The 26391-nt window shown below is 34.7% G+C and overlaps 1 protein-coding gene across 4 annotated transcripts in view; it reads left to right on the forward strand.

The window, feature by feature from the left end:
• The window catches only part of NRK (Nik related kinase), a 116636-nt gene extending 91076 nt beyond the window's left edge, over nucleotides 1-25560 (forward strand). For 2 of the 4 annotated variants that reach the window (XM_010980020.3, XM_064482873.1), the window contains exons 19-28: nucleotides 143-479; nucleotides 3173-3359; nucleotides 3803-3958; nucleotides 7520-7663; nucleotides 9584-9742; nucleotides 12731-12831; nucleotides 14853-15002; nucleotides 17782-17941; nucleotides 20617-20756; nucleotides 22428-25560. In XM_010980020.3, the coding sequence (XP_010978322.2) occupies nucleotides 143-479; nucleotides 3173-3359; nucleotides 3803-3958; nucleotides 7520-7663; nucleotides 9584-9742; nucleotides 12731-12831; nucleotides 14853-15002; nucleotides 17782-17941; nucleotides 20617-20756; nucleotides 22428-22523 (1630 nt within the window). In that variant the 3' untranslated portion in view covers nucleotides 22524-25560. Of the gene's footprint in view, nucleotides 1-142; nucleotides 480-3172; nucleotides 3360-3802; nucleotides 3959-7519; nucleotides 7664-9583; nucleotides 9743-12730; nucleotides 12836-14425; nucleotides 14569-14852; nucleotides 15003-17781; nucleotides 17942-20616; nucleotides 20757-22427 lie in introns of all 4 variants that reach the window. The other 2 variants (XM_064482874.1, XM_064482872.1) reach the window with 2 other exon arrangements.
• The last annotated feature ends 831 nt before the right edge of the window (nucleotides 25561-26391 follow it).

The raw sequence follows: 26391 nt of genomic DNA on the forward strand, positions 1-26391 counted from the left end.
ATACCAGTAGTGTTCACATAGAGCAAAAACATGCCCGGAAATGGTACATATGTATAAGACATCCTAATTTTGTTTCATTTGCTAACTTTCAAATGTATTTTTGTTGGGTAGCTTTCTATCATTAATTAGATCTTGTTATCAGGCCAAGCTATGGCAGTGATGGAAGCTGCAAGCAAGATGGTAAAGCTGGAAGTGATAAGGGAGAAGGAAGTTTCAGCCGCTATAGAAGCCAGAGAGCTAATAGAAGCCATGGAGGAAATGCAGCCAGTGGGGGAAGTGCAGCCATTGGAGACCATGAAGGACACAGAGCCAATACAGGCAGTGGAAGAAGAGGCAAGGAGAGTAATGAAGGTGAGAGAGTCAGTGGAACCAATGAAGAGAGTGAAGCCCTTGAACTCAGTGGAGGAGAAAATTGCTCAGAGGCGGATGATCCAGTATTAGAAAGACCAGCATCCCAGGATTTTGAACATCAACTGGAGGTAATGCACCAGTTGAAAACGAAAATGAATTCCTCTCCTTGTGAATGTGTTTCTTCATGTGATATGCCATGTTCCCAGCCATTCCAAATATATTTTAAACTTTTATCACAAAGTCTTAAACATCTTAAATTATAGCTGTATGTGTGTGTGTGTGTGTGTGTGTGTGTGTGTGTGTGTGTGTATATTTCTTCTAATTTGAATGGCTTCTATTTTCTTCCAGAGACAAATATATTTTCTTTGTTTGCCTTTATTACTCAGATCATAAAATATTGTTTGTTAACACATACATTTTTTCTGGGAAGTTTTTCTTGTGATAAAATATGTGTAACATAATTTTTTTCATTTTAACCATTTTAAGTGTACAATTCAGTGGAATTAACTACATTCACAATGTTGTACAACTGTTAATACTATTTGTTTCTGGAAATTTTTCATCATCTCAAACAATTAAACAATTAACTCCCCATTGTCCCTCCCCCTAGTTCCCAATAACATCTATGCTACTTTCTGTCTAGGCACATTATATAAGCAGAATCACACAATATTTGTCTTTTTTGGTCTGGCTTATTTCACTTAGCATAATGTTTTCAAGGTTCATCCATGGTAGCATGTATCAAAATTTCCTTCCTTTTCAAGGCTTGAATAGCATTCCATAGTCATATCATAGTCAGAATATATCATATTTTGTTTATCCATTCATCTGTTGTTGGACACTTGTTTGATTCTCACCTTTTGGCTACCATGAAGAATGCTGCTGTAAACATTGGGTGTACGAGTATCTGTCATTGGAGTCCCTGTTTTCAATTATTTGAGATATATACCTAGGAGCAGAAATACTAGATTCTATTTTAACTTTTGAGGAACCATTAACACATACAATTTAAACAGAAGTAGTGTACTGTGTTTAGACAATGATTTCGTCATTCACAAAACATTTACTGATTTTATAGATAGGTTTTTAAACACTCGAGTAGCTTCACAGATGCTAGATATCACAGAGACTATTTCCTGGAGCATGTGGTATATGAACTAATTCTTGACAAATGGGGAGTATTTGGATATCTGAAAACACAGGTGAGATTCCAGACAGAGGAAAGATCATGCCAATTTACTTTCCCAGCCTATTGTCCTATCATACAAGCTAGCATAAAAGATGCCACGCTTTCATGAATTAGCGACCTTGTGCAAGCTGTTCTCCCTGTCTATAAGGCTTCCCCCTCACCTCTTCTCTGCTTGGTGAACTAGTTATATTTCATGATCCAACTTATATATCATCTTTGACTTTCCAAGGCAGATTTATACACCCCTTTATCTGTGATTGTAAATATTTTCCCCATCATTTTATTTTAGTACTTATGATATAGTCATTTAGCAATTTGTTTACTTGCTCTTCTGTCACAATAGATTATGAACTCTTAAAAAAGGCAGGAACTATGTTTAATCCATCTTTAATTACTTTTATTTACACACTCACCCAATCCTAGCGTCCAGTCTAGGGATTAGTCTATGATAGGCACACAATTATTATGGAAGAAATCAATAAAGGAAGGAAACAAAGAAAATGGAGAGGAAGGAAACTCCCTAGATGGTTTCCAATGGGAAAGGAGTATCAGTGGGAAAGTATGTGTCTTTGTCTCTGCCTCTGTGTGTGTGTGTGTCTCTCTCTTTCTCATCTCTATCTTTCCATCCACCTACCTACCTACTTATCTTAATTAGAGGCATTAAAACAAGATGTCCCAGCATAGTTTTCATAGCACCCCTGGATATCTCCAGTTATCTCAAGATTGTTTTTGACATTTACAGAATAAATGGATCTTCCTTTCATTTTAATTTTAAAAGGACATGTTTACCATACAACAATTTTGTGGAAGGAAAGGTCATAAAAAACAAGTCTTTGACGGGGCAGCACAACTGTCTCAATGCCAAGAATCACTGTTGAGATACAAAGAAATATTTATCAATAGACAGACTTACCAAAAGCAGTTGGTATGTTTTTCCACAGGGTATGGCATCCCACATAAACTGTCAAATTTTGTGGCTTTTATCCTTGAGTTTCTCTGTAAGTTAATGAAAGCTGGCTGAATTTTCACTAAGGCATGTTCACACTCTTGAATATGTTGATTGATTTTCCATCATTAGCTTGGTCATTTGACAAAATGGAACTGAATCTCCCACACTGATGCTTTTTATTTTTTCAAGTAGCTGTTTGGCACAGCATAGATGAATATAAGCTTTGGAATCAAACAGACTTTGGCTTCAAACTGATCCCCCCCTATGACCTTGAATAACTTATTTAACTTCACTAAGCTTTAGTTTCCTTGTAAGTAAAATGGAGATAATCAGACTTACTTTTTGGATTGTTGTGAGTCTTCACAACAATATGTAAATAAGGTGCCTAGCAGAGTACCTGTTGCATAGTAAAAATCCCATAAATTTTAGGTCCTCAAATTGTACAGCTAAGGATTTCACACTCCTTGAATTTCTACTCTGACATCAATTGTCTCAATATAGACTAGTTCTTTGTCTTCTGATGGCATTGGTGAGTTCTGGTTAAGTGTGGATTTTATAAAGATGAGGAATTATAGATGTTACAAATTTTGCATTATCTTTTTCTGATGACTTGTAGGGATATTATGTTTCTCTCACTGTTAATTTCCTAATGAATTGAAAATCAATTTTTGATCTTCTTTCAGGAGCCATGTGGTAGAAGTGAGGCCTCAAATGCCATTGCCTCAGATGCTGCACTTGTAGCACCTGATGATGAGAATGACAGTATGGACATATCAGAAGTATCAACAGAATCAGGTTTTTCTGCCAGCCAATCATCTCCTTCCAATGGTTCTGAGAGGGCTGCAAATACTGACTTTGCCAGTGCCATCTGTAAGTGTGTTTAATATAATCTCCAAGTGCTGCAGTCTGTTCACATATTAAATACAGTGTTTGACCACTAGTTCATGATCAGAAAAGAATGAAATTATTCTGATATGCAGTTGACATAAATTCAACTGGATATGTCTCTACTCTTCACTAAATCTTTATGGCACCTAAATTCGAACTACAGTTGAGAAATTGAGTCCCTCATTTAGATTTCATTTGCAATCTACTTACAGTAACTTGAAAGACATTCATTTTTAGAAATGTATTTTTCACCATCTTGATTTGTGTTACCTGATGGTTTAGGAGTTATAGAAATGATAGCTCCAGTAAAAAATAAAATACTATAAAGGAAAAGGAATTTTTCTAGGCTTGGACTCATTTGTGAAAATACTCAAGCACATATGGTATATACACTAGTAATTTCCCTCAATATCTTCTCTTCACAGTATATGCTGGGTTAGTGGAAGTATCTGAGAAGTCATCTAAGCGACCCTCTGAGGTCAATGTTAACCCACTATATGTCTCTCCTGCATGTAAAAAACCACTAATCCACATGTATGAAAAGGAATTCACTTCTGAGATCTGCTGTGGTTCTTTGTGGGGTGAGTTTCTGAGTTGTTTTCTAAAGAATGTATTTTTATCTATGTAGCAAACCTGTGAAAAATCATAGATGTAAAACGTGTGTTTGCTATTGACAAACCATTCCCAATATGTATAGAGAGTAGTTAATTTGCTTATTTATTTATTTATATATTTGCTGATTTATTTTCACTCAATACAGTTTGATGTTTGTATTGCTCCCTCCCCTTTTTATTTTGTTTTTCTTTATAAACTGAATTAACTTGGCTAAAATATAAAATTGGACTAGGTTATGATTATTTGAAAATTCAAGCTTACTGTTTTTAATTCAGAGATTTAGGGTAGTGTGCAGCATATAATACCTAATGAGATATTACAAGAATGATTTCTTTAGATTCTTGTCTTTAAAAAATCTTGTGGATTTGTAGAGAAAGTTCATTCTATAATATCTTAAATTTGATAGACTTTTTCTTTCCAGAAGAATTATAACCACACTGGTAATGCTGAGACAATATTTTACTTCAAGCTAGTCTGAATTATAAATGAAGCAGAATAAATAAATGCAAGGAAGGGAAAAATCCAGAGTAAATGCCAACCTCCAACCTGCAATTTCATAGATTTTGCTTAATGTATGGTTGAACAGAGGACAGAATTTTAAATTAAATGTAGATCCGTGTAGCAAACATTGTAGTTAGGTGGATTAAACAACTTAGGAAAAAAGCATGCCTCAAAGTTCTACTAATACAATGTGTCAGATAACCAGAAAGCAAGTTTATTTCATTATCATTTCAGACAGGCAACTACCCAGAGATGAACTTAATATCCAGGAACTCATTTTAATAACTTGTAGTTTTATAATTTGAAAAATTAAAGATTATAGTCAAAATTTATTATACTTTTCCTTCCCTCTCTGATTCCCTTGTGGGAAGAAGATGCAGTTCCTATACCTGCCACTGGGTGTTACTCAGAGAACTGGTAAAGGACAGGGTGGGAGAATGAAGACCAAGACACGGCTTTTATCCTTATATGCTTGGAGAATAAGTGTTGTCCAAGTAGATTGAAGACACTAAAGTGCTTTCTCTTACATTAGTTTGCTAATTTCCTTCTGTGTCTCAGGCTAAGGGGAAAAAATGCCACAGAGTTTTAAAGTGAATTTTTTTAAATTGAAATATAGCTGATGTACAATATTATGTTAGATTCAGGTGTGCAGCATAATGATTGGACATTTAAATACTTTATGAAATGATCACTATTATAACTCAAATAACTATCTACTTCTTGGACCTGGGTATCTGTCTCTTTCCCCAGGTTAGGGAAATTTTCAGCTATTACATCTTCAAATAAGTTCTCTGCCCCTTTCTCTCTCTCTCTTCTCTTTATGGGACCCCTATTATATGGATGTTAATATGCTTGATATTGTCCCAGAGGTCCTTAAACTATCCTCATTTTTTTTACACTCTTTCTTCTTTTTTTCTGTTCATCTTGGGTGATTTTCGCTACTCTGTCTTCCAGATCACTGATCCATTTTTTTGTATTATGTAATCTACTTGTAATTCCTTTAATTTTTATTTCTGTTGTTTCTTTATCTCTGAATGGTTCTTTTTCATATTTTCTAGCTCTGTTGAAATTTTCTGTTCATCCATTCTTCTCCTCAGTTTGTGAACATCTTTAAAAATTATTATCTTGAACTCTTTATCAGGTAGATTGCTTATCTCATTTTATTTATTTCTTTTTCTAATATTTTATCTTGTACTTTCATTTGAAACATACTCCTTAGTCTCCTCATTTTGCATAATTCTCTGTTTTCACTTCTATGTTTTAGGTAGGTCTGTTGTATCTTCCCATCTTGGAGAAGTAGCCTTAGGTAGGAGATGTTTTGTGGGGTCCAGCAGCATACTCCCCTCTGGCCACCAGAACTAGATGCTCCAGGGGTGTCTCCTATGTGAGCTGTGTGTTTCTGTTGTATTAGGACCAAATACTGTGTGTGTGTTGATAGGTTGGGCTGTTCCCTATCCTGGCTGGCTACAAGGCTCTGCCTTATGTGATTGTTATGGGCCTGCTGCTCCCTGCATGGCTGGCTATGTAGCTCAGTGCCACACAACTGCTGCCAGCTTGCTTCTGGGTAGTGTAGACTCCTCACATGGCTGACTATGCAGCCTGGCAATTCCCAGCTGCTGTGGGTTCACTTGTGGGCAGGGCAGTCTTCCTATGCAAATGGCTGTGCAGTCTGGTGGTATGCAATTGTTGGGGCCCTGTAAGTGGATGAGGTAGGCTTCCAGTGCTAATAGGCAAGGGGGAGGATTCAAAAATGGTGCTTGTCAGGACTGATGTCAGCGTGGTAGAACAAAATCCCCAAAATAGTTGCTCCCAGTGTCTCAGTACCCTGGGGGTGTCCCAGTTGCCTTCTGCCTCTCCAGGGGGACTCTCCAAGATCAAGTGGGTCTGACCCAGGGACCTTTCAAACTACTCCCTCTGCCCTAGAAGTTGGAGCATGTGAGATTGTGTACATGCCCTTTAAGAGTGGAGTTTCTTTTTCCTATGGCCCTCTGGCTTTTCTGGATATAAGCCCCACTTGACTTTCAAAGTCAGATGTTCTGGGAGCTCATCTTCCCAATGTCAGACCCCTAGGCTGGGGAACCCAATGCGGGGCTTGGACCCCTTGCTCCTTGCGGAGGACCTCTGTGATTATGATATCCCTCTTGTTTGTGAGTCATTGACCTTGGGGTGTGGGTCCTTACTATACCACATCTCTGCCATTCCTTCCCATCTTGTGGCTCCTTCTTTATATCTTTATTTGTGGAAAATGTTTTCTGCTAGTCTTCAGGTCATTCTCATAGATAGTTGCTCTGTAAATAGTGGTGTTATTGGTGTGCCCATAGAAAAAGATGTGTTCAGGGTCTTCCTACTACACCTTCTTGATCCTGACCCCCATCTGAAGTGAATTCTAACTTTAGTTCAGTCTTCTATTTTAGTCTTCTCGTTCAGGCTTTAAGCAGTGCTTATGTTTGAATGAATAGAGCCAGCAGACAAATAACAGTATAGGAATTTAGATATATGAAAGTAGGTACTAATTTTATAGGCATTTAGCAATGTAAGTTTTTTAATATATGAATGAACACAGAATCACTCAGTTTAAAACAATTTACATATAATTATTTTAAAAGCTTTAAAACCTTTAGTTATAGTTAGGAATGAGAGGCCAACTGAATTGGAGTCTTTACATGTGCTAAGTATCTTTAATATTTAATGGTAACTTTCAAAAGAGTTGATTGATTTTTATAAAGTTTGGAACATTACTAAAAGGTGCTGAGATATACATAAAATTCTATTTTTGTGATGTCACTCTAGACACCAGCCAGTAGATTTTTGCCAGAGGGTATTATCTTCTATATTTTAATGAAAATCAACTTGTTCTGTTGGTAGAGAGTTCATTTTTACACAAAATGATGTTAACACTAGCCTAAAATGATAAACTTTACCTTTATATAGATCAGCACACTGGAGTAGCAAAAATACTAATATAAATTAAATTATAAAAATGTAATCTGATCTAACATAACACTTTTCTTTTTATATACAAACAGGAGTGAATTTGCTGTTGGGAACGCGATCTAATCTGTATCTGATGGACAGAAGCGGAAAGGCAGACATTACTAAACTTATAAAGCGAAGACCATTCCGTCAGATTCAAGTTGTAGAGCCACTCAATTTGCTGATTACCATCTCTGGTTTGTTTAAGAACTAAAATTAGCTGAGTAATTATGCAGATTAATTAGGTTGCAAACTAGGCTAAAGACTTTTTCAGGTGAAAGTGTTCAGAGGAAAACACTTTAAATTTAACTTTTAATTGGGACACCAGGCTTTCCTACTTTTATTTTCTTATCTATTTACGGTTTAAACTTCTGACTGTCCTTTGGTGTCTGGATATTTGATTGTAATGCACCTGACCTAGGTCAGAGATAAGAAAAACCATGTCATTTGCATCCTTTCAGGTCTTTTCTGAGTAACCGCTTACAACTTCACAACTCACAGCTTCACATGCCCATGCACACACGACCACACTAACCTCCACCATACACCTTTTTAAACTATGTGTCAGAAGCAACAAAGAACAAAGAGGACAATAATTGGGTAAAAATGAGACTCTGTCGTCTCTGGCGCAACCTTGTCATAAGAGCCTACAGATAGGGTTGGTAAGAATAATGGATCCCCTAAGACCTCTTCATTATTCCCAGATAGTAGTTGAACTTCTTAGTCAGAGCCTGTACCTTTGAATATGAGAGAGGAAGTAAATGGATGTTAATAATTATTGTCATTAATAAACAGTACTTGGTATCAGGAAAGCACTAACATTAATGCTGACTGTAGGTAAAAAAATGACTGTTGAAAGATTAGGGAAAAAAATTTTAAATGGTTTGACTGTAGAATAAAATGATGTTAATCACAGTTATTTGCATGTGTTTATACACTTCCTGTCTATACCTAACAGCCCATGTTGCACGTTAATTAATGATTATGTATAGTCCTAAATATGATTAACTTTGCTTTAAGTTTTGGTTAGAGGAGAAAAATCTCTGTAGATATACTAAAGCTTCATCATTTTTTTGATTGTGTGTCATAGTCATTCATTAAAATTGCTTGAGGCACATAGAAGCAACATTTAGTTTTTGAAAGCATCTGGGTGGCTTATAGGCTGTACATCTGGATAACAGATTTCTTTACTTTTTATCCAGCTTTCTCTAACCCAAACGTACTCCTTTTAATGTTTAAGTTTCTCTTAAATGTGGATTATTTTGCATTAAATAGTACTGAGAACATCAGAGGAGACATATACCTAATAGTTTAGAGCTCAAATTTATTTTACCATTGAGGAATAGAATAGCAATAGATATAGATGCTTGAATTCTAACACTGCTTCAAGAAATGTCATGTAAAACATATTTAAGATTAATTACAGAAATAAGAATCTTACTGTTGGGCCTAGAAATCTTGTAATCATAAACCCTAAAAATGAGTATAAAGTCACTATCTTTAATGAAAATAAATGTGTTATTTTAATGGCTTGTTTTTCCTTAAGGAATTGTAAGAATTTGATGGGATTTACAATTAGAAAGTTAACATTAGAGATAAATTAGGTTGAGAAAAAATAATAAAACTGTTCAATTATTTTGTAAATATGCAGGAATGAAAGAGTACAGAGACCCATCTCCCTGGCCCTGAATGCCTAACAATCAATACATTTGACATCCTTTTCATATATACACTCTACCAGAGACAGCTTCTGGGTCTCTGAATCCCAGAAAGGTCATGACTTAGATAAAAGCCAAGCTATATATGAGTGGATAGTAATTCTGTTGCCCATACAGTGGCAGTCTTAACCTGTCCCAAAGAAGTATTTTACATTCCCTTCCACATAGGCAGCTGGTAGACACTTCTGCTATCTCTTTGAAGTGAGAGACTAAGAGAAACTTTGCAATCACATTTCCAAACTCTCAAGGGAAGACTCTGCTGCAGTGTCATTTTTTAAAAGTGCTTTTACTTTAATGAAAACATTTGATTAAGCAGGCAAAATATCTTTACCTCTTTTGTTCTTCTAATATATAAAAAATAGACTGAATTGAAACACTGCATTTTTTCTTATCTATCAGGCCGTAAGAACAGACTTCGGGTATATCATTTGACCTGGCTGAGGAACAAGATTTTGAACGATGACCCAGAAAGTAAAAGAAGACAAGAGGAAATGCTAAAGACAGAGGAAGCCTGCAAAGCTATTGATAAGTTGACAGGCTGTGAACACTTCAGTGTTCGTAAGTCCCATTTTATTTTTTTAATTGAAGTATAGTTAATTTGCAATGTTGTGTTAGTTTCTGATACACAGTTCTGCACTCATCTGTCAACAACTGGGAGTAATGTTATCCCATTCTGTTCTATTTCTGAGGCAAATTCCCTCTACTCTCAACCTTGGTTTTCTTCTTTTCTCTTTACTAATTGCCCACCAGACAGAACTAATGGCTTAGGTAAGAGATATGTGGAATTATATCATATAATTGTTGCAGCAGTATATTTCTGTCTCAGCAGATCATTTCTGTTCTGCATACAAAAAGGCTTTCCCAGAATAGGTTTCCATATGTGTGTATGTATGTACACATACATCATTAAAGGTAGAAATAAGTACCCAGACAAATTAGGCATTAAATAAATATGATACTTTCTTCCAGTTTTGTGTATCACTACTTTCCTCCAAATCATATTATATAAATTTGGTAACCAGAGGTGAAAGATATTCCAAGATGTTAATCCAAAGTTTATGTAGCAGACCTACCTCTTACTAACTTGTCAACTTTTTAGTTCAGTAAGAGAGAGTTTACAAAAGTACTTATCTTTCAAATCTGTGCTTTTGGTAAGCAGATGGACTAGTTTAGGTTTCTTGGCTGACGCCATTCCAACCCATCTCAGCTATAATAACAACCAAAAACACTTGTCCTACTGACAGGTGAAACAGTAGCATCTTTATATAGGAGGACAGCAACATAATCATATTTGCATGGTATTTTCATAACCTTCCAAGATCCACATAATAATGGACAGACACCAATTACTGCCATATATTAAAATTATTGGAAGTATTTGATTAACAGAGAATTCCTTTGCTTGTTGGAAGTTTATTAATCATGCTTCATTGACCTACTTCTGAACAGTTCAAAATAAAAAGAAAGCACAAGCTAGACTCAGAGAGACAGAGAAGAGAGCAAGAGTGAGAGCGAAAGAAGGGAGAGGAGGGGGAAATTCTTATATATTGGTCTCAGATGAAGTTTGGCTAGAGAAGACGGAAACAATGTTCCTGCCAAGGAAGAAGGGTTTAGCACAAAGTATAAATCTAGCAGTAGGATAACATATTCCATAAGAGTCAGAGGTCTATCCAAGAGCAAGTATATACTTTCTGTACATTTCTCTTTTTTAATTAAAAAATTCTGTTCAAATAATTTACATACCATGAAATACACCCGTTTAAACTATACAATTCAGTGATTTTGGTATGTTTATTGAGTTGTGTAACCATCACCATGATCTAATTTTCATCATTGCAAAAAGAGACCTCACAGCCATTAGCAGTCACTCCACATTTCATTCCTCTTACCTCATTCCCCTCACAGCTCTAAGTAACCACTGATCTACTATCTTTGCTATAGATTTGTCTTTTCTCCATGATTCCAATGGAATCATACATTATATAGTCTTTTGTGACAAGCTTCTATCACTTAACATAATGTTTTCAAGATTCATCCATGCTCTGATCTGTACAACATGTATCAGTATTTCCTGTTTATTGCTGAGTAGATTTGCATTGTATAGATATATCACCTTTTGTTTATTGAATTTTTTATACATTTTTTATACATTTGCACTTTTTCCACTTTTTGGTTATTAGGAATAATGCTGCTATGAACATTTTCATACATGTTTTTGTACATGGGAATGCATGATTTCTTTTCTCTTGGATAGTACTGCCAGACTGTTATTAAAAGTAGCTGCACTATTTTACATTGCCATAAGTATGAAGATTCCATTTTTTTCTTTATCCTTGCCAACACTTGTAGATGTTGGTCTTTTGATTCTAGCCATCCAAGTGGGTATAAAGTGACTTCTCATTCTAGTTTGATTTGCATTTCCCTGATGGATAATGTTGTTGAGCATCTTTTCAAGTGTTTATTGGCCATTTGTATATCTTCCTTGGGTTATTTACCATTTTGTTGTTGAGTTGTAAGCATTCTTTATATATTCTGGATACTAGACCCTTATCAGATATATGATGTACAAATATTTGTTCCCATTCCATACATTGTTTTTTTCACTGTGTTGATAGTGTCATTTAATACATAGAAGTCTTCATTTTAATGAAACCCAATTTATCTTTTTCTTTTGTTGCTTATGCTTTTGGTGTCAAATATAATAATCTAGTGCCATGAAGGTTTATTCCTATATTTACCTCTAAGAGTTCTATAGTTTTAGCTCTTACATTTAGCTCCTCGATCCATTTCGAGTTAATTTTCTATATGGAATGAGGTAAGAGGCACAACTCATTCTTTTGTATGTGAATATTCAGTTGTCCCAGTACCATTTGTTGAAGAGATTATTCTTTCCCTATTGAATGGTCTTGGCATCACCAACCATAGATGTATAGATTTATTTGTAGAATATCAATTCTGTTCCATTGATCTATATGCTTATCCTTATGTCAGTACAACACTGTTTTGATTACTATAGGTTGTAGTTAAGTTTCAAAATTGGGAAGTATAAGTCTTCCAACTTTGCTTTCCAACTTCGATTTTCAAGATTGTTTTGGCTATTTGAGGCCTCTTCCAATTCCATGAATTTTAGGATCAGCATTTCCATTTCTGCATAAGAGACCATTGGAATTTCAATAGAGATTGTGTACACTGAATCTGTAGATCACTTTGGATAGTATTGTCCTCTTAATGGTAAGTCTACCTATCCATAAACAGAGAAAGTGTTTCTATTTATTTAGGTTTTCTTTAATTTCTTTCAGCAATGTTCTGTAATTTTCAGTATACAATTTAGAGTGTTCTTGAAGGCTAATGTATATACTCCATAAAACTATACACTATTTTTGTCACCTTCTTTTGGGCATCAAATTGTAGCCAAATAGCTTTTCTAAAAATATATGATCTATGCTCTTACATTGTGCTTATGGTATTTTCAATGACAAATACAAATACTTGAGTGTTCTTGTTAACTCTGTGGTATTGCTACTTCTTTGTGTTTTATCACTGTAGTCCAACATGAAGAAACAACGTATATTGCAATTGCTTTGAAATCATCAATTCACCTGTATGCATGGGCACCAAAGTCCTTTGATGAAAGCACTGCTATTAAAGTGAGTGGTCTGCTTATTTTTTGTTTTTTCTTTTGAGAAATTGTAAACAGAATAGTATTTTGGAATATAGTAGCAGAAATATATACAGTTCTTCTACAGTTAATGTAATTTGAATATACCATGTCAATAATTATCGTTTAACCCTTTTTTAGACAATTCACAGGCACCACAGCAAGGGAGAATGTGAGGGAAATCCCTGACCCTTCCCCTTACAGGAACCTCCCCACCACTTCCTCACTCCCAATTCCTGTAGTCAACATGAAGACCTTCTCTTCTAAAGCCCCCAAAACAGGTTTTGGGTGCCACCCCAATGACTTGAAGCTGAGAACATCCCTGTTCTCTCTTAGTGGGGGGTGGAGAGCAGAGGGAAGGTAAGGAAAGATGTGACAATGGTAGAGGGATGAGGGAAGAGAAGGCCTATGCTCTAATTACCAGGGCTATAATAGATGGGGATGGGGAGGAAAGGGTGGATCTATATTCCTTCCAAGCTGGATCTCTAAACACATTTTTCTCTAGAACTATTGCAAAGAATGGTGGTTAGGCTTATTTGGATTATGAGTAATTAATATTTCCACCTTTATTATGGTTTAACTGAACTTCTATGGATCACCCTCTTAAGGTAACCATTTAGTGTCCCAAACAATTAAGTTGCTGATGATTTTTTAATCACACCTCATAAACTGGGGATTATTTTTATCTTTGTTATCTTTTTATAATGCTCCAGAAATCAACATAAACAGGATTATTTTGTATTTGTTTTATAGTAATAAAGACTGATTAATGAGCTGGCAGCATTACATAGAGTCCAGTAGCTTCTAATCTGAGGTGTATATAAGAATCATCTGGAGCATTTGTTAAAAGTTTAGATCTCAGACCCAACCCTGGGCCAAATTAGTAGGTCTGGAGTGGGGCCTGGGAATCTATATTTTTAGCAAACATCTCAGGAGATTTTGAACTGGTTGGTCCATGGACTTTTTTTTATACAAAGCACCAATCATGACATATCATGATAGACCCCAGCAAAGTATTCATGAAATACTTTTGTATCTTAGGTCACATGTGTTTACATGGTATATTTTGTAGGCCAAAACATCACATGTATAAGATAAAGACAGGCTAATTTTTAAGACTGCCCCTCAATGTCTATTTACACAATAAACGTGTTCTTTTATAAATAGCACAAACTACTATATAGAGAGTCTGGGTCTGTCCTGACACAGATCACATCCCTGATCTGATCTCCGTAAATTGGGCTTTGGGTCAGCTGTCAGTATTTGGATATGGGTTTGTTCTTGGGTGTCTGCTGATTGGTCAGAGCTACCTGGTATGGAGCTGGAAAGCAAAGAAGGTAAGTACCAACAATCTGTCTAGTCTGATACACAGTTCCTGGTCCAAGTCCTCACTCCAGTTCTTGAATTCCACCTCATGACTACAGTATGGTGAAACCTGTGATGTCCAGTCCTCTACTGTGACCTGAACTTGGCAATGAAACCTGTTTGACTTTTTGTTTCTTTGGACTAGGAACCATAGGAGCCTAGAGTACATCCAGTCTATGGTAGGTTAACATGTCTGGCCTTTTTCATTCCCTACCAAGTATGCATTGATCAATCAGCAGACTCCGAAGGAGACTACATGTCCTATGAAGCCTATATACGAATACTGGCAAAAATACAGGCAGCTGATCCAGCTAACCGGTTTAAGAGACCAGATGAGCTCCTTCATTTGCTGAAGCTCAAGGCAAGGAATTTAAAGACAGCAAACAGTGCAGAGCCATACAAGGCTCTTATGATCATTGGAGATTTGGTCTTCGAAGGAAAACTCAGTATTTAGAACCTGAATATAATTGCTCTTATTCTAATAACAGACCTAACAAAAGTTCTAATACATAGGTCTCTAAATATATTATAATTTAAAAAAATCATTTTGGGTTTTATAAACCTGCTAAGCAAAAGGGTGGGGAATTCACCTTAGACAGAGTGTCATTTTTGGCCTTTTGGCCGTATTTGGTTTTATATCTACAGGTATTTCCAACACTTGGTCATAAGCCAGTGACAGTTGACCTGGCTATTGGTTCTGAAAAAAGACTAAAGATTTTCTTCAGCTCAGCAGATGGATATCACATCATTGATGCAGAATCTGAGGTTATGTCTGATGTGACCCTGCCAAATAACGTAAGATCCCTAGAAATTATTGTGTAACAGAATTTGAGTATTTCCAACTGTCAAAACTCTGAAAGGTTTAAAAATATGATTATCAACATCTATGCTAGAACTGAGACCTAAAAGATAAGTGTAGAGGGACAGAAAGTAGTAATGGATAAACAAAAATCACTGATGGTTTCTCAGCCCAGAGAGATAAGTCTGTTCTACAGGTAGATTTTGTCTGACACAGTATTTTTTTAAATAAATACAGTTTACATGTAAAAATCTGAATTTCTGTTGATAAACCAATGATCTGACAACATCAGACCCACATTACTATTTGGCCATAATCAACTGGAATCAATTCATGCCTGCTCCCTTTTAGATGGGATGTATGCTGTACATTCTCTCTCCATCTAACTTTATGTATTTATAATAACTGGCCCTAGTAAACATGAATTTGCAATCCTTGCTTTAGTCCTCTACACCTAATAATGCATTGAGAGATCTTTTAAAATTATGACATCAGTATTGCAGCATTATTATGTGTATCCCCCTTCTTTATCCAGATGGTAGTACTTTAACTGTGATATATAGCAAATTATCATATAGTTTTCTCTTATAGTATAAATTATACTTAGAATTTATGATCAAAGGATTCAGCATTTTAAAATCTAATGTATGACAACTCTTCAATAATTATAAATATGAAAGCATGGCACATTTAAAATATGGATAGTTGTAAAAAATACTGTACACATCATTTATATAAAGAGCTCGGTGATAACATCATAACCCTCCCACACACATACCATACATAATATAATTCTACTGTGTCTCAAATTTGATGGTAGAACTGATGTTTGTCCTATTGAAAATTGTATTTAAAAGGAAGGGCTGAACCAACAAATCTCTGCTTCATCCTTTTTTAATCCCCCATTTTGTCGACCACTAATGTTTTAGCAGTTAACATTATACAAAATCAAGGAGAAAATTTTATGTACTTCTAAATCACTTTAGTAATGATATTTTACACAGCTTTCAGAATTATATCTCTGAAAATTAAATGGATCAATTGTCAGATCATTAGTGAAGACATTTAAAAAACATTTTGGACATATGTAACAGTCTAATTAGCTGATCACTCAGTTGTCACCTATGATTATATAGAAATCACCATTTATAATGTAGAAAATACTGAATGAACCAAGCCTAGCCAAAGCCACTTAGACATGAGTTCAGGTTAATTTTGATATAAATATTATAGTACTCTTCACTTGGAGCATCTGCCTTTGCTTCCTGTATCTTATTTTTTATGTCATATCAGATAGCTTTTATTTTGGAGCTAGTGCATTATTGAACATCACAATATTGGTCCAAGTTTATATATATTTGAAAAGTTATTCAAGAAGTTTGAATCCTGTGTTCCACTTGACTACTAAGCAAGGAGAATTATTTTCTTTTGAAGCAATCAATTAATTATTGTGGAAGCAAGAATGAAAGAAGATGAGTCTTTTTTTAATCATTTAATCATTTTCTGGCCTAATTAAGATACCTTAAGTGTATTCAAAAATAGAATTTTTAGCTACATGCCCTAGTGTCTTGACCCATTAAAAAAGAAAGGACTCTAATATAAGCAAGAGGATAGTGTCTTCTGAAACAGAATGTACTAAAAATAATATTTTTCCAAGAGTGCTAGACAGAAGCTGTAAAGCAACAAGGGAGCCCTGTATGCTAAAGAATATCTTGTTACTTCAGGAATCATCTGAGAAGCAAGAGAATTACCTCTGAGGCTTTCTGCATTTACAGCAGTCCAGTTTTATTCTAAACAAAATTTTTTTGTGACAGTCTTTTTTCTTGCAATTTCTTTTTCTCTCTTCCTCCATCTCTTTTTCTGATTCACTTACTCATGCGAGTACCCAGGGAACGCATTAAAATTGCTTTTCGCCTTTGGATCCCCATTTTAGTTTTAAGAATTGTTGTTGCTGAGACATGGCCTCAAGCACTTGGCCTGAGTACGCTGGGTTTGGCAAGTATAGTTTCTGACCTTTTTTCTAATAACTTGCTAATTTGAGACATGATAGAGGAATTAATTGTTCATGTCTTAGGAGAATGCAATTAATGTGACAACATCTGTAAGCAAATTCTGTCATGTTGTTTTATGCATTATGAGATTTAGGAATTGTTAAGTATTTCTTACTGTTTCATATTATGTCATCTAATATATCTCTGAATTTGTGTATTGGAGATGTTTTAAGATTATATACATTAGATAAGAAATTCTACATTTTTTTGTGAAGGAAGGATGACTTACATTTCAAGCAGTGAAGAATATTATAAGGCTGCCCCTTGTAAACATTTAAGCTCAAGCTATTTTTAAGTTAATTTTTAATTTCTGATATGAATGAATTTGTTGATAACCAGTGATTTTGTATTTGTTACTTGGTTCACATATTCCTTACTAAAGTATTCATTGATATGCTGAAATGAATCTGAAATCAAACAAGTAATGTTTCTTCTATCATCATACATAATTTCAATGAATTTCTCTGTGTTGGAAATATATCTCTACTTTTTTTCAAAGTCTTCTCCTAAATATAAAAGAATATTAAACAATGACAACTTTATGACACAGGGAAAGCTCTTTTCAAGTGTTGGATAGCATGCTGTTTAATACTGAAATAGAAGTTTCTCTCCTCCCTGTACTTTGAACTCCTTTTTGGTCTTTATTGCTCAGCCAAACTGCTTCATTTAAAAGTAGTAGTGATAAAATGTTGGACATATAAATCCTTATGAAACATAATTCCAGCCCCTGGAAATCATTATACCACAGAATATCATCATTTTACCTGATTCCTTGGGAATTGGCATGATGCTCACCTTCAATGCGGAAGCCCTTTCTATGGAGGCAAATGAACAACTCTTCAAGAAGATCCTTGAAGTGTGGAAAGACATACCATCTTCAGTAGGTATGTATAAAATCTTTCCCCTTTCAGATGATCCCAGAGAAGCTTCTATTTCCTGAAGTATCACTTTTTTTCTCAAGGCATATAAGGTTAATTTGGGATACTGCATACTTACTCCCTGTAAAGTGGTATGTGGATTTGTCTTCTGTTTAATGAATTCACAAAGCTGCTACAAAGAAACTGATTTTGGTTGTTTTAGTTGTTTATTTTCAATAATCATATTATTACAGTAGGAAAGTATTTCCTTTCCCCAATAATCTATAATTTTATTTTAACTCCCTTTGCTTGCAGATTTTACACAGATGTTGAAAATGCTTCATTCCATCACACTGATTTTGGGGGTTTACCTTTATCTTAGGAGACTGCCAAATAGTCATAAGAGAAGAGCAAAATGTTTCCATTTTATATAGTCAATAATGTTCTGCTTACCAAGTAATATTCCTGAGAAGAATCAAATACAAACTGAATATGTGATACATTGGTTGTTGCTAAGATTTCATCATCCTTCATTTACAAAAGAGATAAATATGACTGACTGGAATGACTATTAGGTACTGCCCAAATTTCAACATAAAGAAAACTGCCTTTTCATCTTCATTAGGCCAGGACATTTTTTTCCCCTTCCTGACCAATGGAGGACTGCTGATCTGGGAAATCTGAATAACCTGAGACTCTTATATATGTCTCTGAGGCTTCGTAACTGCAGAGGTGATTCTAGATAGGGAACAGAATAATGCATATGAACAGTAAAAATATTAGAGCAGAATGATTTGGTGGAAGATAAATGTTCCTGGAAGAAGGAGAAGTTTAATGAAGCAAATAAAGGAGAAAGGAGAGGGAGAGGTAGAGAGAGACAAAGAGAGAAGGAAGGAAGGAGGGAGAGAAGGAAGAAAGGAGGGAGAGAAGGAAGGAAGGAAGAAAGGAAGCAAGCAAGGAAGGAAGGAAACAAAGAAGGAAAGGAGGGAAGTAGGGTGAGAGACAGAGAGAAAAGTAGTTTGTTAATAGAGAAGCCAGAAGCTTCTGAAATCTCTAAAAATGGATAAATGTGATCCTCATGTGGCTTTAAGTTTGAAAGAACTTCTTTTTAATGGACATTTTTTTCATTATGAGATGATGGCACTTTGCATTGCATCTGCAGAATCCTTTCTTTTTGCATACATAGTGTTAAGGATTGTCCTGAAAACCTCCTCCAATTTCTTCAAACAGGTAAGAACTCACAGAGGTTTTAAAACCATTTTATGACAGAAGGTAAATGCTTACAATGTAATTGACAGATCTGGGACAAAAGAAACTGAAAATAATGAATCTTGTTCTAACCTTTACAGTGATCGTGATCAATATATTAATCAGAAATTGGAATAAGAAAATTCAATTCAAATAGGAAACTAAACCCCTATATTTGTGACACTAGACAATTGTAGGAATCAAAGAGGTCTTAAAAAGTCATTTGGTACAGCTCTTGTCCTTTAGCAAGACAACTTCTGATCTAAAACAAAAAACTATTTTAAGTCACTAAATTTTGAAAAGTATGTCTCTCCGTTTAAAATAAATTTATAGCACTACGAGAACACAATTATTTTGGTCTGTGTATTAAGGGTATTTTGAGAGTAAACTAAAGACTTCATTATAACACTAATATTAAGAAAATCAATTACTCTTATTTTCTGTCTAAAAGCAACTGCTTTGTTATTTAAAACTAACCTAGATCCAGATTTCCCCAATCTAAATTTTACATTTCCTTGAGATGTAATAAATGTTTTCACTAATAGCATCATCACTTTGAATTTACAAACAAATATAGGGAGACTTAGCAATCACAGCAAGTATCATTAAGCATTCCCAACCAAATCATTGGATTCCATCTCATATGCAAGCTGGCTCAGTAGCTACGTTAAGTGGCAGATTAATGTGTTTCAGAATTAAGGTGGAAATTATGTAATGCCATATGAACTGTGTACTTGGACTCAACAAGTAGATTGTGCATTAAGTTTACAAATTTTTGTTCTATATGGTTGTTGAAAAACATACTGCTACCTATGTCAGAAAATACTTAACAGCACCAGCTGACTATATGGCTATTTAAATAATTAGGTTTTCTGCTTTAAAGCATGGTTCAAAAGTTAAAATCTCAATAAAAATTTCCTGAGCTAGAGAAAGGCTTAACAGTATCAAGTTAACTTTGGTTCTGTTTATAACATGGTAATTAATTGAATTACATTAAAGTTGATAAAGTCATTATTTAAGCAAGTCTTTTTTGAGTTTTCAAGAGTTAGTCAGATTTCCATGTATGTCACTCAAGCACAAGTGCAAACCCTTACAAGACATTATACCTCAACTAGACTGTAAAATAAAGAATGCTGTGGCTAGATTTGACTTTATACAAACAGAATCAAATTAATCCTTAACCTTTTCTGTGGAATTGGAGAATATGAATACAAAAATTTACTGCAATCTGGTTATTCAGCATTGGTCACAATGGTGATAGTACATAGCTGGTTTGAATACCACTGTTGAGCAGCATAATGGCCAAATGACTTAGAAGGAGAAAAAAAGAAGAGTGTATTTACCTGAACCATAATAATGTCCCTCTTAATGATCAAAATGTTGACTGTGGTTATAATTTTCTATCACTGATAGAAAGATTTTGTGTTTTCCTGATTTTTAAATTTTTATTGTAGCTTATGAGTGTTCTCAGCGAACCACAGGATGGGGCCAAAAGGCCATTGAAGTCCGCTCTTTGCAATCAAGGGTTCTGGAAAGTGAACTGAAGCGCAGGTCAATTAAGAAGCTGAGATTTCTGTGTACCCGAGGTGACAAGGTATAGCTTACATCACCCAGTTAGACAAAAATAAAGCAAATGATAAAAATTAACTAAGGAAAGTTATATCCTTTTCTTTCTGACTATAAGTATATTTATGCTATATTTCCCAAATTGGCATAGTATTGATGAAGACAGTTTTGCAATTTACATTGGAAACATTGACTTGGTAAATGATGAAATTTGATTTCAAAAATAAATCATTTTCAAAAAGGTAAAAATTCTAATTATATCCAAAGCAAAGCTTAGCCTTTATTTTATTTATTACAAATTCCATTATTGTCTTTGATGCATAGTTCTTTCATGTTCATATTAATATGATATTTTGAAAAAGAATACTTGAGTAAATCTGCCTTTTATAGTTTTCAACATAATCTAATAACAGAAGGGAAAAAGTACTTATATTTCTTAACACCTAATTACATGGTAGAGTTTGTACTAAATACTTTAGAAACTATCACATTTAATCTTCAAAGTGGGTATTATTATGTCCATTTTACAGGAAAGAAAAATAAAATCAAGATTTGACAATTATTTGTGTAATGCAATCAGTTTTAACCAATTTAGAGAGTTTAGATGGAAAATGAATTGCATGACATCATTACAGCCCCTAAGTATTATGAGGAATAACAGTGATGAAATAATCCTAATAGGACTAGGAAAAATTCTTATTTGGAAGAGATTGCAGAGGATTTAAATTAAAATCAGAAGAAATAGGATATTGCATTGGGCATCAAAGAAAGGTACTGGTTTGCAATATAAAGAGATATAATGGCAATAACAGTATTTGAGGTCAGATAGACCTAGGACACAGTCCTGGCTCTTGCCACCTAAGTGTAAGAACCTGAAAGTTTGATTAATCTCTCTAAGCCTTAGTTTCTTCATCTCAAAAATGGGAATAGTAATAACTGGGGAAAAATTCTGAAAATTATTGACAATGGGTATATAGTAAGCATTTCACAGATTGCCTGGCACATAAAACATGCTAAGGGTAGCTAGTGTTATCATCATCATCATCATTATGTCACACACCCTCCTAAGCATATCCATTGCGGATGCTGAACGTCTTAGTCCTAACAAAGAGGCCTCTATTACTTATGTTCATCTACTGTTCTAATTTTCTTTATGGCACAAACCATATTTACACAATATATTCCTCTCTAAGCCAATTGGTTTAGCTCATTATATCAACCTATTGATGTCAGTCTACTCCACTGAAATGAAAATCACACCAAGTAGAAAATTCCAGTGGCCACTTAAACACCAGCAACAATAAGAAACAACATCTAAATAATATAATATTTTCCACATATTAAAAGAAAAAGGAAACCCAACTTGAGAAAAGTTGATTGTTTTAAAGAAAAGGGGAATTGTTAACCAAACCAATCAAGAACTTTAACAGATCAATGCCATCTATAATAACCTACTCTTATTTAAACTAAATGAAGTACAGTTATATAGAATAGAGTAAAAGGTTATTTTTTTAATCATAATTTAGACTCTATACTAAATTCTTATTCTTTAATCTGAGGAAACCCTGTTCTGAAAAACAGTATGGCTTAATATTTTAATTGGTTGATGCATGTAAATTGAAGTTATAGTTGTATCTATCAAATATAAGGTTGCACTGTATTAAATATTTACTGATGGTGTCTCTTTCTCTTTTTAAAGCTGTTCTTTACCTCTATCCTGCGCAATCGCCACAGCCGGGTTTACTTTATGACCCTTGGAAAACTTGAAGAGCTCCAAAGCAATTATGGTGTTTAAAAGATTCCAGTGACTTATTGTAACATTTATAAACATCATAAATATGCAATTTGCATTTTTTAATTTCTGAGATTAAACGAGCATTCAGTTTTATTGTTAGGGAAAAATTAAATCAGATACTTTACTTTTAATGTAGCACAGAATAGTTCTAATGAGAAATGCAGCTTTATATATAAAATTAACTATAGCAAGCTCTATGTACTCCAGTGGTGTACAATGTCTTTTGCACAAACTTTGTAACTTTTGTTACTGTGAATTCAAACATTACTCTTTGGACAGTTTGGACAGTATCTATATTCAGATTTTACAACATGGAGTTAAGAAACCTGTAATGAGTTAGATTCTAAGCAGCTTTCAAAAGAACTGGCCCTGAATGAAGTGGGGTTTTTTACTGAAAAAAATAAAAATAACAACAAACCATATGCAAATTTGCAAAGTCATATAAAGAACCAAAGGTTACATTATGAAATGAAAATAATAAACCAGACTAAGGCTGAACAACCTGCATGCCTGGAGAATGCTACAGTGATAAAGGGCAAAAGGCCACCCATCATCCTCATTGCTCCATGACAGTTAAGCCTACAGTTAGAGACCAATTGTGTTCTTTTTCACCCCATGTTAAACTGGTTTTCTTCTGATAAGAAGAAAGGAAGAAAGCCTCAGATGCTTGATTTTCCTCAGAAACCCCAAAGATGTGCAATAGCTGTTTTTAAAAACCACCGAATAATACACTTTGCAAGCCTGAATACAGGACTGAACTCGTATATGCATGTACTGTAGAGTGAGTTTTGTTTTTTTAATACTTTAAAGTAGGCGTCAAATTCTAGCCCCAAAGACAGATTGGTTCATTTATCAAAATTCTTATCTAGCTAACAGTGTGACCATCAGACAGGATTAAATATTTTCCTGATCCCAGATTAAACTATGTAAAAATTTCCCTCCACTTATTAAACAAAAACAACAAAATGTAACTACAGAGAGTTTTGGCTGCTAATACTTGTGTGTTTCATATTTCTATTTCTGTAAAATCAGAAATTAATCTAAAATTGTGAAGTCTTTAGGTAAGGACTTAATGTAATAGGTAAGAAAAAAATGAAAAGATTTTGAAAAAGGTGACTTTCATCAAATACCTACGTCTACAAATTTATAGTAGTGAAAATCATGCTAGTGCATCACCCCATATGTTATAGACGCCATAGATAGGTGGCGTTTGGTCACCTATGGTAACTGCTACCTGGTGAAAAGCATAATTTCTGCATATCCATCCTCAATACCATGGTTAGTTCTGGAGCAATAGAGAAGCAACAGAACTACCACAAAGTATACCTCAGTATAATTCCTCTAGTTCTGCTTCTAAAATTGGAAGACAGTGCTAGTGGGATAATAATTTTCAAGCTACCTGGTTAACCAAAATACAAAAGCAGCTGACTATGTGTGATTTCATGATAGCACATTATTTCTTGGCACCTTGGTGCCAGGAATGATGATTTGGATTTTCCTAACAACTTATATCAAGAATGTAGTAGCTCAATAATGAGAATTTAGGAGAACCTGAATCCATGAATTAAAGAAATAAATGTGATTCACATTTCTGTTACTGTGACACAATAATGTGATCTTAAAACTGGCTTATCCTTGAGTGTTTACAACTCGAATGACTTTTTAAATGCAGTAGTTTAAAGAGAAAACAAACTTTTATGTCAAATTAATTCCTTAGAAGTAGTCTTCATTATTATAAATTTGTACACCAAAAAGGCCATGGGGAACTTTGTGCAAGTGCCTCATCGCTGAGCAAATGGAGCTTGCTATGTTTGAATTTCAGAAAATTTTCTCATTTAAGTAGCATGTAGAATTGAGTCTTTTAAGAATTCATTTTTTCTTCATAATATTTACTCAGAGTTAAGGTTCAAAAATAAGCTTTGTCTTAAAATCGTATTTTTAATGCAGTAACACAGTAAACTATTTTAGGAAGTCAACTCCCATTGCGCTCTGTGGCTGTTATTCTAGTAAACACACTCAATAGCAAACTGAATCTATGGAGATGTCCCAAAGTAAACAAGCAAGAGAGATTGTAAATGTGTAATTGAGCTTTAAATGATAATGTGCTAATGAGGAAAGGAAGCTGAGCACATGTTAAGAAGGGAGATTGAAATGTTGGGTAGCCAAATAGAAAGGACTGAAAATATTTAAAGTGGTTTGTAGGTAGTGAATATTTTCAACTTAGATGTTAATCTATCTGGAAGTTTTACATCCCTTGCCAGCTGAAATCAGAAAGTGAAGGGACAATTGAATTTCATAGTCAGTGCACAGTAATAGAAGAAATTATAACTACACCTCACCTTGTAGCAGCAGCACTTGGAAACCCTGGCCCATCACAGAAGCATTGAGAGGGGGTTCCTGAAAAGCCAAATTCTCTAGCCCTGTGATTTGAAGCATGAAAGTTCTGACAAGTTGTGGGTCGCATTGGGACTGAGTACAGTTTTATTTTAGTGTACTTTAGTTTTTTCACCAAAGGCTTTGTTTAAAATAAAAGGCATTATTGGAAATATTTGAAAATTAGAAAATGATGTGTAAAAAGGGCTGATAAGGAAAATTCAGAGTGATTAGGTCGCTTGAAGTAAAGTCAGAGCCCCAGTGGAAACAGGACAGAATAATCATTGAGACTGTAAAATAGACAAAGCAGAAATCACACGTGTGTACACACAAGCACACACACAAAACATTAGAATGCATAATTTTTAATATTTTCAATGCTACCAGTTTCTAGATAAAATAATCACTAAGTGTTTTCTGCCAGGACTCATTTCACTGAGATAGTATCCTTAAAACTAGGAATAATACCACAAGCATTCAATGGGATCTTTTAAGTAATCTTCAATTCCTTTCAAAACCGTGCCTACTTAAATTGATTTGTATTCAATCTGTGCTCTAACTTTAAAAATCGTTGAAATAATCTTTGAGACTGCTAATTGTTTCATCAGAAAGCCTGCAATGAACCATTGTTAAACCTCTAAAAATAAAATTTTTAAAAAATTTATTGGTTGATGTCATTATTTGCAGTGTTACTCATCTAAAACCTCAGAATTAGGACTCATTCAAGGAATATTCATTTCTTTAAAGTGTGAAATAATGCACTGATTGGAAGGTGTTTGGGGTTCTGCCTGTTGTTCCATTAGGAATTCTGGCCAAGGAGGGGTCTATTGATCTGTCTAAAATCTTTCTGGAAACAGTGGTGGAATTAGAAACTGATTAATTTTCCTCTAAACATATGGGACTCTACACAGACACACAGACTCGCATGGTGTGGGTGAAACAAAAGCAAATTTTAATGCTGACTTCCTTCCCATCCCTTCCCAGTGTCCTGAAGTCCAGTGGGTAAGAAAGAGGAGAACCTTTATCCAGAGAGAGGAGTAAAGATTTATAGTTTATTAGCATTTGAGAAAGGGTTTAGTGCAGAGTGACGGTGGAAAATGGAAGATACAGTAATCATGGAAGATTGTCAAGGAAGCTGAGTCCTTCAGTTGGGGTCAGAAGAGGAATAGCACTTCTCTCAGCCGGTCACAAAAGAATTAGATGAAAGATCCCATGGAGATCTTATTGTCTTGGAACACTCTGGAGAGATATTCATCAAGCTTTTCTGTTAGGGCCAACAAGGTGTGGTCCAATTTTTCAACTAGGTGGCATTCAGGAGTTGGATTACCTGGACATGACAAGCTTGCCCAGGCCAAATTCAAAGTGCTTCATTACAGTCAAATTGACTCATTCACCTTGATACTTAGGATCCATAGACTTCAACCACTTTAAGGGACAGTGTTACGAGCCAAGGAACAAAATATCATCACAGATTGGAATTAGAATGGGCAGTGTG

The sequence above is a fragment of the Camelus dromedarius genome, chromosome X (genome assembly GCF_036321535.1).
Source record: "Camelus dromedarius isolate mCamDro1 chromosome X, mCamDro1.pat, whole genome shotgun sequence".
Lineage (NCBI taxonomy): Eukaryota > Metazoa > Chordata > Mammalia > Artiodactyla > Camelidae > Camelus > Camelus dromedarius.